The 16818-nt window shown below is 35.8% G+C and overlaps 1 protein-coding gene and 1 long non-coding RNA gene across 2 annotated transcripts in view; one reads left to right on the top strand and one right to left on the bottom strand.

The window, feature by feature from the left end:
* GLCCI1 (glucocorticoid induced 1) overlaps positions 1–16818 on the top strand; it is a 108874-nt gene that overhangs the window by 71918 nt on the left and 20138 nt on the right. The window contains exons 4-5 of the mRNA XM_027540073.1: positions 7619–7735; positions 13450–13602. Coding sequence (XP_027395874.1) covers positions 7619–7735; positions 13450–13602 — 270 coding nt within the window. The remainder of the gene's footprint in view (positions 1–7618; positions 7736–13449; positions 13603–16818) is intronic.
* The window catches only part of LOC113891693, a 50598-nt gene continuing 47223 nt past the window's right edge, over positions 13444–16818 (bottom strand). The window contains exon 3 of the long non-coding RNA XR_003510857.1: positions 13444–13523. This is a non-coding gene — a long non-coding RNA (uncharacterized LOC113891693). The remainder of the gene's footprint in view (positions 13524–16818) is intronic.

Genomic DNA, 16818 nt, shown 5'->3' with positions numbered 1-16818 from the left:
TTGCTGGTACTGTTATAAGGTACCTTTCTATTGCCTGGTCTTGACAGATTTTTGAAACTGACTTTCTTTTGAAATTTCTTGGGTTCTTTGGACATCTCTTGTTGCTGAATCTCTTTCCTATGATTCTAGCTTACTTTCTCCTAAGACTCTAGAATTCTAGAAATAATGTTCAGTTTCTCCAGTGTTGAGCTCTGTTTACCCTTTGGGGTAGCCCTCCTAGGTAGAACCTAAGCCAGCCCTCCATTGGGACTCTCACTTTCAGATTTCCCAGATGGTTACTGAGAAACTCGCACGTTTAAAAAATCTGATTAATAGCCGGGAGTTGAGGCTGACTCTGATGCAACAGTAAATCTCCATCATCCTAGCTCAGCATTATCGGTATCAGGAGTGGGAGTCAGATTCCAGTCTGTCGTGTCCTTTTATCTGTGAGGAACATCAGTCTTTCCAAGATGTTCCATTAAAACTCCTTTCTCTTCATTTGAGGCAGAAGAGGAAATACACTGGTTCACATCTTGGATTTTATTTTTTCTATTGATAGCCTAATAAGTTAACCTTTTACTAGTTCATGGACACTAGCAGAAGCCATGAGGCTCATGGTTTAGAGATAATGGACTTTATTATTCACAGCATAGCAAGTAACAAGACTATTGAGTTTGCATTAGTTCCTGTAAACCCCAGTGGGGTGATGGAGAGGGTCTGAGTGGATGCCTGCACAAATAATAGATCACATTACAGGAGAGGAACAGAACTTGGAGAATCCACTGTTTTTATATTAATAGTAAGGAGTAAGTAAACCTATCTTTATCCCAGAGGGTGACATTCCCAGAGTATAAATAATATTACTATATTCGTTGTTTTGACTCTTTTACATTGTTTCTGACTTTGATAAAGATAAGTTTAAAAAGTGAGTATTTTTAAGTTCTTCAGTGGATATAAGAAAAAAATCATAGGTTGCTTCTTTATCTCATCAATAACTCTCTTACTGCTTGGGATAGTTTTTCTCTAAGTGAAATGATTAGGGACATTTCTTGTTTCTGATCAAATAGTGATTAACAGATATTGTTGGGGTCTTTCTTTTTTCAGTAAGAAAAATAAAAGTTTCCTCATACTCATTACTAAGAGTATAACTGCCCTAATGTTCTGTTAACTTCTGCTATTTAAAAAGAATTGTTTTATCATACCATACTAGAGGAAAATAATTGCAGTAATATTTTCTCTGGACCTAAAAGACAACATTCTGAAGAATTTCTATTATGTGGTAAAACCTTAAAAGCACAAATACTCATCCAGTAAGTAAATTCTGAGTTCAAATTATATTGAATTGTAAAGATGTCATATTTTCATTATTTAAAATTGGACCAATAAGAATGGTGTTTACGGTCATCAAACTGCTTATTGAAAAAGAACTGTATCAGTAAGTTAGTATGTAGTCAGTTAATTGCTACATCAAATTTTTGTTGCTACATCAAATTTTTGTTCATCTTTACTGCAATTTCACATCTTGCAATATCTCTAGCATTAAGAAAGGAAGTTACTTTGCGAAGTGGTTGCGATTATGAGCCAATACATAGCGAGGTATTAGTGGTTATTTGTGAACACTAATGTAGTACTACTTTCAGCAGCACTGGTAGCTAATAGAGGTTAGGAACTAAAGGCTAAAGGACTGGGTCTGCCGTTTATTAGTTGTGTTACCTTGGGAAAGATACTTTACTTTTTAAAGTGCTTCCTCATCTGTAGAGCGGTTACAGTATATCTGTGCAATCTAGTTGTTTTATGAACTTTTTTCTCAATGGTATTATTGTCAGCATTCCTCTATTGGCAGATATACCTTATTGGTAAATAAATTTCTGTATCAAAAACTAAAGTGTCCCAAAGCTAGCTATATCTGTGGAGATAAATCTGTGTTTGGAAATATCTATTTCTTTGTTCTGGGGTGGGGGTTTCTGTGAGTCTGCACGTGGGCAGCATGTGTACCAGTGATGTGTGTGCAGGTGACAGCCCCTATTCATATGCGTGTGCTTACACATCTGTGTATTCTTTATAGATGCAGTTTGTACACACATATGCCTCTGTGTGTGCATTTGGGTATCAGAGGACTGAATAGCCCTGTCCCACTGTCGTCCACCGGGCTCCTCTGTCCATGGAATTCTCTGGGCAAGAATACTGGAGTGGGCTGTCATTCCCTTCTCCCTTCCAGACTGTCTTCCTGACCCAGGGATCCAACCTGGGTCTCCTGCATTACAGGCAGATTCTTTACCATCTGAGCTACCAGGGAAGCCCCAGTTATTTCATTAGCATTTGTCTTTTGGAAAATGAAAGAAAAAAGGAAAACAGCATGATTTGCTCATATTTATGTTAAGTAAAAGTTTTAAATTTTATGTTAGTGTTACAGTAGGTACTGTTGCATTTTAAATTCCTTTGAACACTGTCAAAGGATATAGTATGTAAACTGTTTTCATACTGCAGAACCTTTCTTTTGAGACACTGATCTTTGTAAGCACTCAAGTTTGTCATGTATTCTCTTTTTTCGTATAAAAGGGAATAACAGCTTGAGATTTACAACTTCTCAAGCTATATATTCAGGAAATTTTGTTGGATTAATATCGTTAGTAATTGTTTTTGGTCTTTTAACAGCTCAGCTGTTGTCATTTGTATGTTTTCCTATCTGTCTTACTTTTTGTAAGATTCTTTCTCTCCTTGTGAGTTATTAATTTGATTCTTCAGGCAATATAGAATAGTGATTAAAAGAGCAAACTCTGGAATTCCACTTCCCTAAGTTCATGTACTTGTTTCACCACTTAATTGAATGGCTTTCAACAAACTAACCTTCCCACCCCTCAGTTTCCTCACCTGTAAAGTGAGGATAATAATAGCATTTATCTCATATGTTTTTATTGAGAAATGAATGAGAACAAAATAGAAAAGATTTCATTTTATAATAATATAAATACGAGTGGCAAAGTGCCGTTTTCCTGGTGTTAATCTAGCTCTCATCTCATTTTTTCCTTTGGATCTTGCTTCCGTTCCTACTGCATCTACTTAGTCTGGTTAAGATTTCTCAATTCCCTGCCTACTATAGAATAGAATTCATTCTGAGAAATATCACCCTCCGTCCCTTCCTTTTCAGTACCTGAGGCAAAAATAATTGACTAGTATTTTAAGGCTTAGAGTTTAGGGTTTTTTTGTGTGTGTTTTTTTTTTAATGTGTTAACAATATGGGAGAACTATCAGGACAAAAATTACAAATAAACAAGGGTGATATGACCAGGTTTCCAAAAATGTACAGTAAAATATGTTCCCAGTTCTTAGATTTTAAGTGGGACCAGTCTCTGATTTTTCTTTATCTAATTCCACAAATATTTTAGTCATTTCTTAGTGAATATTTATGATACTTCTTCTCCCTACAATTATTATTTCTTCTTTGTGACCTTGGGGTTTATTCTCTAACTTTTTAAAATGTCAGAGTACATGTGCTTAAGATCCCTTTCATGTTTAGAGAATGCTCCTCTCTCCTTCCCTCTTAATTTTTTTTAAGTTTTATTGAGATATAATTGACATATAACATCATACAAGTTTACGGGATATGCAGCATAACAATTTGATATATGTATATATTGTAAAGTGTACCACAAGAAGGTTAGTAAACACATCTGTCACCTCATAATTTTATAATTTTTGTATGTGTAGATAGGAACTTTTCAGATCTATTCTCATAGAAACTGTCAAATATACAATAGAGTGTTATTAACTACAGTCACTATGCTATCCATTACACTCCAAAATTTACTCATCTTATAACTGGATGCTTGTATACTTCGACCGTTCTCACCCATTTTCTGCCCCTGGCAACCAGGAAGCTGTTCTCTGAGTTGTTTTTTTTGTTGTTGTTGTTTATTTTCAGAGTGAGCTCATACAGTATTTAACTTTCTTTGTCTGACTTATTTCACTTAGTATAATCCCCTCAAGGTCCATTCTTAATTTTTTCTTAAGCATTGCTAATGAATATTTAGAAACACAAGTAAGATTCATCTATAGTTTAAGAAATCCAGTTAGTATAACTCAGGGTTCCCTTTATAAAGGAAGGTTGTATGCGAGTTTCACTGTAGTAACCAGGGTGAATCGGAGAAGGCAGTGGCACCCCACTCCAGTACTCTTGCCTGGAAAATCCCATGGACGGAGGAGCCTGGAAGGCTGCAGTCTGTGGGGTCAATGAGGGTCAGACATGACTTCACTTTCACTTTCACTTTTCACTTTCATGCATTGGAGAAGGAAATGGCAACCCACTCCAGTGTTCTTGCCTGGAGAATCCCAGGGACGGGGGAGCCTGGTGGGCTGCTGTCTCTGGGGTTGCACAGAGTTGGACACGACTGAAGCGACTTAGCAGCAGCAACCAGGGTGAATAGACTCACTGAAGTGAGAACCAAGAGCTTTGTGCAATACATTGGAACGTGAGATTGACTAGAGAGGGTGCCTTAGGCAGGAGGGTGTGTATGACTAGATCGGAAATTACAACTTCCTCAGCCCCTTCCTGGGGCTTCCCTGGTAGCTCAGATGGTAAAGAATCTGCCTGCAGTGCAGGAGACTTGGGTTCAATCCCTGGGTCGGGACGATCCCCTGGAGAAGGGAATGGCAGCCCACTACAGTATTTGTGCCTGGAGAATTCCATGGACAGAAGAGCCTGGCGGGCTACAGTCTATGGGGTCGCAAATAATCGGACACAACTGAGTAACTAACACACACATTGGCGCCTTCCTCCCAGAGATTCCTTTGTGTCTACTAGTACTGAGGTTAGGGAGAAGAGATGGTTTTGGATAACCATGGGCTCTTGAGCATCCAAGGGAGAAGAGAAGGAGAATTCTAAGTGAAAGTATGGAAGGCAAGAATATTTGCAGTTGTTATATACATAAGCCACTCTTCTGAATGTCGTGTAAGGAAACACGGGAGTCTCTTATATTCTGAAGCAAAGGAAGATTTATTATACCCTGCTTTCATTCTACATGGTTCCTGAGTAAGAGTTGTAATGTTTTGATTATATATCTAGTAAGATGGGCTTTCCTTTTACTCTAATCTCTAATTTGTAAACAAAAGCATAACTATGTTATAATCCAGAGATAAACAGTATTATGTGGAAACTATAAGGTTGCATAGTCTAAGTTGGTATTCCAAGCAAAGTAGGGTGTGTATCATTATGTTAAAGAGTGGTATGTTAAAGAAAAAAGCTTCTGGTTTATTATGATATCTCAAAGCCCTTTAAAAACAGAGTGATTAGGATTGATCAGTTTTCAGATTATTTTTATTTATTTTTTTAAAGATTATTTTAAAAATGAAAAAGTACACACTTCTTTGATTAATCTGTAAGCATTATGGGCTCTTTTCTACAAGCTCTTTAAAAAGCCAGTTTTGAAACACCACTGCTGCTAAGTCACTTTAGTCGTGTCCGACTCTGTGCGACCCCATAGACAGCAGCCCACCAGGCGCCCCCGTCCCTGGGATTCTCCGGGCAGAAACACTGGAGTGGGTAGCCATTTCCTTCTCCAGTGCATGAAAGTGAAAAGTGAAAGTGAAGTTGCTCAGTCATGTCTGACTCTTCATGACCCCATGAACCACATCCTACCAGGCTCCTCCGTCCATGGGATTTTCCAGGCAAGAGTACATTGCCTTCTCCGTGAAACACCACTAAAACATCATTAATACTCAGAAAACACTTAATTTTATACCCCTGTCCTAATGAAATAACTTGTACAATTTGAAATTCTATTTATCTTTTATCATAGTCTGGCTTGATTTATAATGATTACCAACTAATTTTGATTCCTTTTCTCATGAAAATTAATATTCTCTAGAAGAAAATGATGTCATTTCAACAGAGAGCAAGGAACACAAATATTAACACAGATAATCTTATTTGTATACCTTTGTAAGGAAATCGTATGTGATGTCCTTAAAGCTACAAAGAGTTTCAAAACACTAGGGGAGACTAAGGATCTTACTTAAAATGAAAAATACAGATTTTCTTTTAGGTTCTCTATTTTCTTCCATGCTGCTTCTCTTCTGTTTGCCACAGGTAAAAATAAATTTTCCCAGCAACCCATATGCTTTTCCCCTTAAACATTTATAGGCTTTAATAGCAACTGTCTATTTTGCTTTTTATTGCCATGGTTATTCAAGGTAAGCATTTTGCTAACATCTCTTAGAGAAAATCAATATATTTTACAGACTTTACTTTGTACTGGCACTTTGCCTTGTAAGTAACATAAAATTGGGCTCATTGTAGGTGTTCAAGGAGTACCTACTAATTGATTCATGTCATCATCTGCAAGGAAAATATTAAGTAACTTGCCCCAAATTGCTAATGATTCCCTTTGAAAATGCTCAAGTTTTCCTCCTGGTCTGGCACAGTTTAAGACGATTGTATAGCACCTAAAATATATTAATAGTTTGATGAATTCCAAGCCATATTATAGAAATGACTTTTCTTTTAAGCCTTGGAGTATTACTGTTCCATTTAGGAAAATACCTAAGTTATATTTGTTTTTAAATGTATGTCACTATAGCCAAGTGTCTGTCAGTGAATAAGTGGATAAAGATGTGGCATATATATTCAGCAATGAGGAAGAAGGAAATCCTGCCTTTGTAAACAATATAGATGAACCTTGAGGGCATTATGCTAAGTGAAGTAAATCAGTTAGAGAAAGACAAATATGGTATGGTATCACTTCTTTGTGATACCAGAGAAGAAAAGCCAAACTCAAAGAAACTGAGGGTTGATTGGTGGTTGCTAGCGACTGAAGGGGAAAGGAAATGGGGAGTAGCCACAGGGTGCACACTTTCAGTTACAAGATGGATGAGTTCTGGGGACCTAAAGTATAGAATTTTGATTACAGTTAGTAATAGTGTTATTACTTCAAAGCTGCTAAGAGAATAAATCTCAAATTATGTAATGGGGTAGAGCTATTATGCTATAGTAGCATCATTCTGCAATATACAATAGCATGAAATCAACATGTTGTACACCTTAACTTACACAATGTTACATGTCACTTATATCTCAAAAAAGCTGGAAAATAAAAATTTTGTGACTAAAAGTAATACATAGTAAGATGTTAAATTCAAGTAACTAATGCTAAATGCCATAAGGATTTACACCATGGGATTTTGTTTTTTTTTTAATGTTCAGAAATTAGTATACCAGATCAATTTTGTTTGTATAAGATGGGAACTTAGAAACTAATGTGATCCCTATATATTAAGAGATTGGGTTTGACTTTAATCAGTAGGCATATGAAATACTAGTTTTACACCTTAGAAAAAATGCTTAGAAGGGAAGATGTCTCTGGTGTTACAAAGGTAAAATATGAAATAATCTGGGGAAATTTAGTCAATGTATTTACCAACAACACTATTTAAATTGTATAAGTGAAGCATTTGTAGCACATATTCTTATTTTCAGTGGTTTCAACTATCAAAAATTGGAGAATAAATCATTGTAATGAAATATCTCTTCTTGAGATCTTTGATAAAATTTTTATTTTTTAATATCCAAACTTAAAAAAATAAATGCTTAAAGCTTGGTATTCACTTTTGTTCTCTTCTTCCTTCTCTTTCCCTCTCCCCAAAGCAGATTGCCAAACTGAGGCAGCAACTACAACGTAGTAAGCAGAGCAGTCGGCACAGTAAGGAGAAAGATCGGCAGTCACCTCTCCATGGCAACCACATAGCCATCAGTCACACTCAGGTAGGCTAACAACTCGCTATCCAGATTGGAATAATTCCTTTCAAAGGGTTCATTGTAAGGAAGAACCCATCCTTTTAGGATTAAAAAAAAATTAATGTACATCTCTAACTTGATTAAATTACAGTGTTTTTTTATAAAAAAATGTTTGTTTTTGTTTTAGCCATATGTATAATCTTTTAATAATAGACATAACAGAGTGTAATGGTTTCAAGGATGATTTATACTGTCCTGGACTGAAATCCTAGCTCATTCACTGACTAAGCAACTCTGGGCATTTTCTTATTTAATCTTCTAATAGTACCTTAACCCATCTATCTCTGTGTCGCTTTGTATATTTTACCCCACTTTACTTATGAAGAAATTGAGAATTAGTGTTTTTGTCCCCCCATCCTGCCAAACTTGTACTGGTAGATCCTATGGAACAAAATTTAGGAAATGATATTCTAAATTGACTTACAAATACTAATGTAAATTTTAGTAAATCAAATATAGTAATATAGCAGAAGCAACCCAAGTTGCATATCAAAAATTTTTTTAATTAGGGGTTTTTCACAAATGTAAGGATGATTCAGCATTAGGAAATGCATTGTTAGTTCATTGCATTAGAAAGTCAAAGCAGATGCTGCATAACACTTGATAAAAACTCAGTATCCATATGTGATAAGAACTTATTTTAAAATAGAATACTTCCTAATGTAACTACCTGCAAATGTGGTGAGATCCTAACAGTAAAGTACTGAAAGTATTTCTGTTAAAAATAAAAGTTAAGTCATAAATGTCTGTAATTATTGATGTTATTTGCTAGTAGTTTAGAGGTTCTAGACAGAGCAGTAAGAAAAAGGAATGTTATCACTATTTGTGATATTGTTGTATATTTAGAAAATTAAAGTGAATTTGTTAAAACTATTAAAACTAACGATAAGATGAAATGGAAAATGGCAGTACCAAGTATTGATGAGGATGTGAAACAATCATGACAACTACACATTGCTGGTGGGAACACAAAATGGTACAGCTACTTTGGAAAGAAGTTTGGCATTTTCTGAAGAAGTTAACATACACTGACCATACAGCTCAGGAATTCTACTCTTTGGTATCTGTTCATGAGAAATAAAACATAATGTCTACACAGAGACATCTATATCAATGTTCATGGCAGCAGCATTTATAAAACTCAAAATATGGAAAGCAGCAAATATCCCTGAATTGGTGAATAGATAAACAGCACTTCATACATCCATACAGTGTAATACTATTCAGCAGTTTTAAAAAGAAGGAACTGATGGTATTTATGACAACTTGGCTGAATCTCAAAACATCATGCCAGTTAAAGAAGTCAGAAGCAAAAGGCTACATTACCTTACATCTTCAAAAAGGCAAAATGTTGCCTTTTTGAAAAGTATTAGAAAAGCTGACTGTAGAAAAGCCCTAGAGACATTTTTTTGGATGACAGAAGTTTCTAAAATGTGATTATACTGATAACTGGATGACTGTATATATTTACAAAGCTCAAAGAATTGCATACTTAAAATGGGAGCATTTTATTGTACGCCAGTTACACTTCATCAGAGCTGTAAAACGAACATTGCAGACATTTCAAGAGAAAATTCACATATACCTTCCTTTTTTTCTTCTTAATCTGATAGAATTAACATACCATTCATTCTTACTTGTTTATTTCAAGCACCTTTCCTGTATATCTATTGACTTACTGATTAACAAGAAAAGATTTATACACTTGTTCCCAATTTACATTGATTTTTTTGGCATTGTGGTTACGTCTAAAAATAATTATCTTGCTATACATACTGAAATACTTACAGATGAAATATGAAGTCTAGAATGTGTGTTAATACTCCAAGAAAAAAACCAAGTAGATGTTTAGATGAAGTAAGATTAGAGAATGTTAAGTTTTGGAGCTGGATTATGTACACCTATTCTGTTAATTATGATTATAATTTTTCACAATAAAAAGATTGAGAACTTAATAAATGGATAAGATATAAATACATAAAAATCTATTATTTTCTCCTACACTAGTAAAGGTAAAATATTGTTCCTTCTACTTACAACATTCCTGACACCAAATGCGTGGGGTTTTTTTCACACCAACTAATGAATTCTCCGACTCTCCAGACACCAACCAGGCATCCTACAATTCAGTTACAACACTGACTACCTGCAGTTAGCACCAACCCCACAGATTAAGAACTCCACCCCATGAAACTGCTCCTCGTCAGATGCCAGTTGAAAGTTCCAGGTCGTCATCTGTACTTTTGACCTACCAGTAATAAAGAAGGGATTCTGACAACCCTGTCTTCAGGTTCAGTAACTTGCTGTAAGGGGTCAAAATACTCAGAGAAATACATTCACCTGTTTGTTACAAAGGATATAACGGGTCCATACAGATGAGCAAATTTGGAAAACTCAGCAGTGGCCACAGGACTGGAACAGGGCAATGCCAAAGAATAAACTTCCACACTCTTGCACTCATCTCGCGTGCTAGCAAAGTAATGCTCAAAATTCTCCAAGCTAGGTTTCAACAGTATGTGAACCAAGAAAGCCCACATATTCAAGCTGGATTTAGAAAAGGCAGAGGAACCAGAGATCAAATTGCCAACATGCATTGGATCACAGAAAAAGCAAGAGAATTCCAGAAAAACATCTACTTCTGCTTCATTGACTACGCTAAAGCCTTTGACTCTGTGGATCACAACAAACTGTGGAAAATTCTGCGAGAGAGGGAATATCAGACCTTAGGAGGCAGGTCTGATACCTGCCTGTGGTCAACCTTACATGCTTCCTGCGGAACCTTTATGCATGTCAGGAAGCAGCAGTTAGAACTGGACATGGACCAATGGACTGGTTCCACATTGGGAAAGGAGAATGACAAGGCTGTATATTGTCACCTGCTTATTTAACTTATATGCAGAGTACATCATGCAAAATGCTGGGCTGGATGAAACACAAGCTGGAATCGAGATTGCAAGGGGAAATATCAATAACCTCAGATATGCAGATGACACCACCCTTACGGCAGAAAGTGAAGAGAACTAAAGAGCCTCTTGATGAAAGTGAAAGAAGAGAGTGAAAAAGCTGGCTTAAAAATCAACATTCAAAAAAGAAAGATCATGGCATCTGGTCCGATCACTTCATGGCAAATAGAAGGGGAAAAAATGGAAATAGTGACAAAGTTTATTTTCTTGGGTTCCAAAATCACTGCAGATAAGGACTGCAGCCATGAAATTAAAAGATGCTTGCTCCTTGGAAGAAAAGCTATGAAATACCTAGATAGCATATTAAAGAGCAGAAGCATTACTTTGCCAACAAAGGTTCGTCTAGTCAAAGCTATGGTTTTTCCAGTAGTCGTGTATGGATGTGAGAGTTGGACCATAAAGGAGGCTGAGCGCCAAAGAATTGATGCTTTTGACTGCATCAAATTGGACTGCAAAGAGATCAAACCAATCAATCCTAAAGGAAGTCAATCCTCAATATTCATTGGAAGGATTGATGCTGAAGCTCCAATACTTTGGCCCATGATGCAAAGAGCCGACTCATTAGAAAAGACTCTGATGCTGGCAAAGATTGAAGGCAGGAGGAGAAGGGGACAAAGGACAAGACTGGTGGATGACATCACTGACTCAATGGACATGAGTTTGAGCAAGCTCCAGCAGATGGTGAAGGACAGGGGAGCCTGCTGTGCTGCAGTCCACGCGGTTGCAAAGAGTCGGACATGACTGAGTGACTGAACAACAAAATGAACAGCAGGATGAGGAGGTTCACAGGGCAAAGTCTAGTGGTAACTCACATGTAAGAATTTCTGCTGACATGGAGTTGGTGTGCACCGCCCTTGTGGTACATGGATATATGTTCACCAACCTGGAAACTCTGACCCACAGTGCTGGGATTTTTGGAGGCTTCATCACACAGGCATGCTCCCTCTCCTCTCACCAGAGGTGGGACTGGAAGTTCCAAGCTTCCAGGCATGGGTTCTTTTTAGTGACCAGCACCCCATTCTGAACCTATTCAGGAACCCACTAAGAGTCACCTCATTAGAACGAAAGACTCGTGGTCCTATCACTTAGGAAATTCCAAGGGGTTTAGGAGCTATCTGTCAGGATCGGTGTCAGAAACCAAATATCTAAACAAAAGATGCTCCTAATGCCCCCATCCTTCAGGAGATTACAAGAATTCAGGAACTTTGTGTCAGGAACCAGGGGCAGAAACCAAATACATATTTCTTATTATGTTACAACTAGAAATAGCATGTTAGTATATATCTGGTGAAAAATATAAAATGCCCAGAATTAAACTTAAAAGAAATATGCAAACTTTAAGACCTTATTGAGGATATGAAATATAAAATAGAGATAAATGGGAAGTCATTCATACATGGGAGGACTCAGTATTTTTCAAATAGTCATTTGCCCAAAATTAATGTATGAATTGAGTTCCAGTGGAAATGTAAAAGGAATTTTTTTATTACTTTAAAAGTTATTTTCAATGTTAATATGGAAAAGTAATGTCAGTTAAAAAGAAAATTTGAAAAGGCTTTCCCTACTGGATACCAGAATGCAAAATGTAATTGTTGTAAAATTATAGCAGTTAAAGTGGATTTCTGAATAGAGATTGTCAGATAACATGTTAAGGAAATCAAATATAGAATCCAAAGAGAAATGTTGGGGCAGTTTTATTACCATGTGGGAAAAAATACTACTTCATAACATATAGAAAAATAAATCAAGATAGGTTAAATATTTAAATATGAAAAACCATGAAAGTACTGGAAGAAAGATATTTCATACTAAAGTAAACAGCAAATGGATGACAAAGAGTTACAACTTCAATATGAAAAAAGCTCATATGTTAATATAAGACAAAGGACATTTGCAGGCAGCAATTCACAAATGGCAGGAGCATAGCATGTGTGGGAAATATTCATTTAATCAGTGCCTAGCTGTCTACTTCATTGTGAATCATATGTATCAACTTTAACCATTCAGATTAAGGTACAGACCATATTATTTTTCTTTTTTCCTTGTTCATGTTTATGTTTTTAATTTCCTTTGTGTTAAGTTCCTTGAGAATCAACAGGCTTGACTTCCACTTTATGGTACCTCCCACAGGACAGCTATGAGGGGTATTAATTTTTACAAGTCCTCCAAAGGACTTTTGAAAACAGCCTTAAAGCTGTTGAGTGAGTGTTGTAGAACTTATCATGATATTGTTGCCATACTACTTAGTAATCCAAAAGGTTTTCTTAAATTGTGGATAAAGTATAAATGAAAAATACTAGATGGGGATTGTCACAGTGTGGGGAACAAATCGCTTAAACACGCACACACGTAAGCATAGAGCAGAGCTGAAGAGTCACATGGTATACTCAGTTTACATGATTTCAACTGTGCTTTTTCAGTAAAAACAAAAACGAATGAAAAAACAGTACAGAGGATTCTGTCTGATATTCTGCTGAAAAAATGTATACAGTTTACAATTATAGCTTTACACTTCCATAAAGGGTTATTTTGACTCTGTAATTTTTACCTTCTTACTTTGGAACCTAAATTGCTGTATGTGTACCTGAATTTATATTGTTATCTGAAATGTCAAAATAACTGCTCACTGAGTTTCTGTTTTAAGATTTACCTTGCTTTTTAGTTCATAATTTCTTCATCCATAAATAATTCGATGCCACCTTACCTTGTGTTTTGTAGGCTACCGGATCAAGATCAGTCCCTATGCCGCTGTCAAATATATCTGTGCCAAAATCATCTGTTTCACGTGTGCCCTGCAATGTAGAAGGAATAAGTCCCGAATTAGAAAAGGTATTCATTAAAGAAAATAATGGGAAGGAGGATGTGTCCAAGGTAAGGGTATACGGGATATTTGAATCCCTTTTTTCTTTAATACTGTGAACTATCTCAGTCTTTTTTGTTACAGCTTTATTAGATATAATTCACATACCGTACAGTTTACCCATTAAAAGTGTACAGTGGTTTTTGCATGTTCACAGTTACGCAGTCAATACCACAATCAACTTTACAGCTTTTTCATCACCCCCAAAAGAAACTCCGTACTTTTCAGCAGTCATCTCTTCCTTTTCCTCCAGTGAGACAACCACGAATGTACTTGGTCTGTGAATTGGCCTGTTCTAGATATTTCATGTAAATGTAGTCATGCAATACAGGGCCCTTGTATCAGGCCTTTTTCACTCAGACTAATGTTTTTAAGGCTGAACTAAGGTTCATTTATAGTGTAGCATGTATCTGTACTTTTATTCCTTTTTACTGCCAAATAATATTCGCTCATACAGATTTTATTATCCAGTCATTAATTGATGAACATTTGTATTATTTCTACTTTCTGTCTGTTAAAAATAATGCTGCTGTGAAAAAAACTTCATATACAAGTTTTTGGGTGAATGTGATGTTTTCATGTCTCTTGAGTACATACCTAGAAGTGGAATTGCTAGTATGGTGACTCTTTGATTAATCTTTTGAGAAACTACCAGATTGTTTTCCAAAGTTGCCACTCTGTATCATTTTACATCCCCACCAGCAGTGTATGAAAGTTCGGATTTCTCCATCTAAAGCAACACTTATAATTACCTTTTTTATTATAGCCATTCTGATGGGTGTGAAGTGGTACCTCATTATGGTGTTGACCACTGTATATCTTCTTTGGAAAACTGTCTATTTAGATCATTTGCCCCATGTCAAAATTAGGTTGTCTTTTTACTATTGAAATGTAAAAAGTCTAAAGTTCTTACTTTCTAGATAAGAAGTCCTTATTAGAGGATTTGAAAATACCTCCCATTCTGTGGGTTGTCTTTTTCACTGTTCATATCTAAGAAAATATTGCCTAATCTAAGGTCACAATGATTTAGTCTTGTGTTTTCCTCTTAGGCTTTTATGGTGTTAGTTTTCACATATATTTAAGTCTTGCATCCATTTGAATTAATCAAAAATACTTTATAAACTATCTCTGTCCCAGAATAGAAATCTGGACACTCCTGCACATGAACCTATATTTGACCACATTTTAAAGGTATATTCAACAAAAGAAAACATCAAGTAGCTTTTGGCTTAATTATCTCTCTGATGGTTTTTTAGAACTAAAATATGATTTATGTCAAATGTGTATCTGATTCCTTCAAATAATATGTAGGTTTTAAACACTGATTTAGAGTTCATCTCAAAATTCACATAATTTTATATTTATAAAATTGATTGAAAAAACCTTTTTCCAACTTTCAATATTGCTTAGCAAATATGAGCACTAATCATAATTTATTGTATATTCTTCCAGATATGTGCCTGTATGCTAATATATGTTGAATCATTATATGAATGTACCATAATTTAAAAGTCCCCTACTGGTGGACATTTAGACTGTTGTCAATTTTTGTTGTCATAAGCAGTGCTTTAGAAAACACGGTGTGCTCTTGGCAGACAATTTCCAGGCAGTGAAATTGCTAGTCAGAGCATTTGCACATTTTAAATTTTGATTAATATTGCTAAAATTACCATCCCAAAAGGTTGTGCCATTTTACTCTCCCTAAGAGTTAAATTTTTACGTTATATTCATTAGGCCAGAAAGGAACCCTTTAGAAATTGTGCTCTTAGCTTAGCTGTGCATACCATTAAAATGTTTCCTTTATACATTATGTGACATTCAAGAACAGTAATGTAAGGAAGTAAAATTGGTCTAATTTTTTCAGGATGATAATCAGTCACATTTGCTAATTCTTTAAGAACTGCTAAGCAAAACTATATTAGAAAATTAAATATACTCATGTAATTCTGGTTTTAAATAAGTCATATTCTAATTTCACAGTAGATATTTCAGAATTACTTTGGGGTAACCTACATAGTAATAACTATTAAGAATTTTTAGATTTATGATTAAGCATGCCTCAAAGTTTTAATAAATCAAAATGTTATCATTTTGGCAGATGAGCCTGCCAGTAGCTTCCTAAGTATGTAAATGTTCTCCAGTTCAGTTCAGTTGCTCAGTCATGTCCGACTCTTTGCGACCCCATGAATCGCAGCACGCCAGGCCTCCCTGTCCATCACCAACTCCCAGAGTTCACTCAGACTCACGTCCATCGAGTCAGTGATGCCATCCAGACCTCTCATCCTCTGTCATCCCCTTCTCCTCCTGCCCCCAATCCCTCCCAGCATCAGAGTCTTTTCTAATGAGTCAGCTCTTCGCATGAGGTGGCCAGAGTCCTGGAGTTTCAGCTTTAGCATCATTCCTTCCAAAGAAATCCCAGGGCTGATCTCCTTCAGAATGGACTGGTTGGATCTCCCTGCAGTCCAAGGGACTCTCAAGAGTCTTCTCCAACACCACAGTTCAAAAGCATCAGTTCTTCGGCGCTCAGCTTTCTTCACAGTCCAACTCTCACATCCATACGTGACCACAGGAAGAACCATAGCCTTGACTAGACGGACCTTTGTTCTAAGCCTTTATAATTTCCATCATTATTTTGTGTAAATATGTAAACCTCTAAAATCTGTCTTGTTATTCTAATTCTCTGAACCCTCTCCCCAACAAAACAGAAGTTGGTTAAGGAAATTGGTATATATTATCCAGTTACAGATTCAGAAGTGGGACTACAGAAAAATTGTGTTTATCAAATAGGACATGAATAAAAGATAACTCAGGTTCTTAAACTTTTTAAATTACAAATTGATACATTATTATTTTACTGATTACCAATACTGACATTTTATTAAAGATTTTTGTCGACTTAAACATACAAGTTTTAAGAAAGATCTCTGTCATAAAGGCCTCATGTATTTTCCAAAATGATCTTTCCTGATGGATTGTTCTGAGAAACTCCCACATCTATTATATAATCTTGTCAAAAAAAAAAACCAAACAAAAACCCTGCACCAGTGATTTCTTAGAATTTAGTGCAGAGTTGTAATTAAAATCTAAATTTAGTTAAGTAAAAGAAAATAATGTAATAAAATAATTATTTTCTTAGCATTTGACCAAGTAAATTAATATATCTTTGGGAATATTTCTTTCCTAAGTTGGAAAATTTTACTTTTGTTATTTGTTACAAAATGAATTAA

Source organism: Bos indicus x Bos taurus, chromosome 4 (genome assembly GCF_003369695.1).
Source record: "Bos indicus x Bos taurus breed Angus x Brahman F1 hybrid chromosome 4, Bos_hybrid_MaternalHap_v2.0, whole genome shotgun sequence".
Lineage (NCBI taxonomy): Eukaryota > Metazoa > Chordata > Mammalia > Artiodactyla > Bovidae > Bos > Bos indicus x Bos taurus.
The sequence above is the reverse complement of the archived record's forward strand: the minus strand, read 5'-3'. Positions and strand labels throughout refer to the sequence as shown.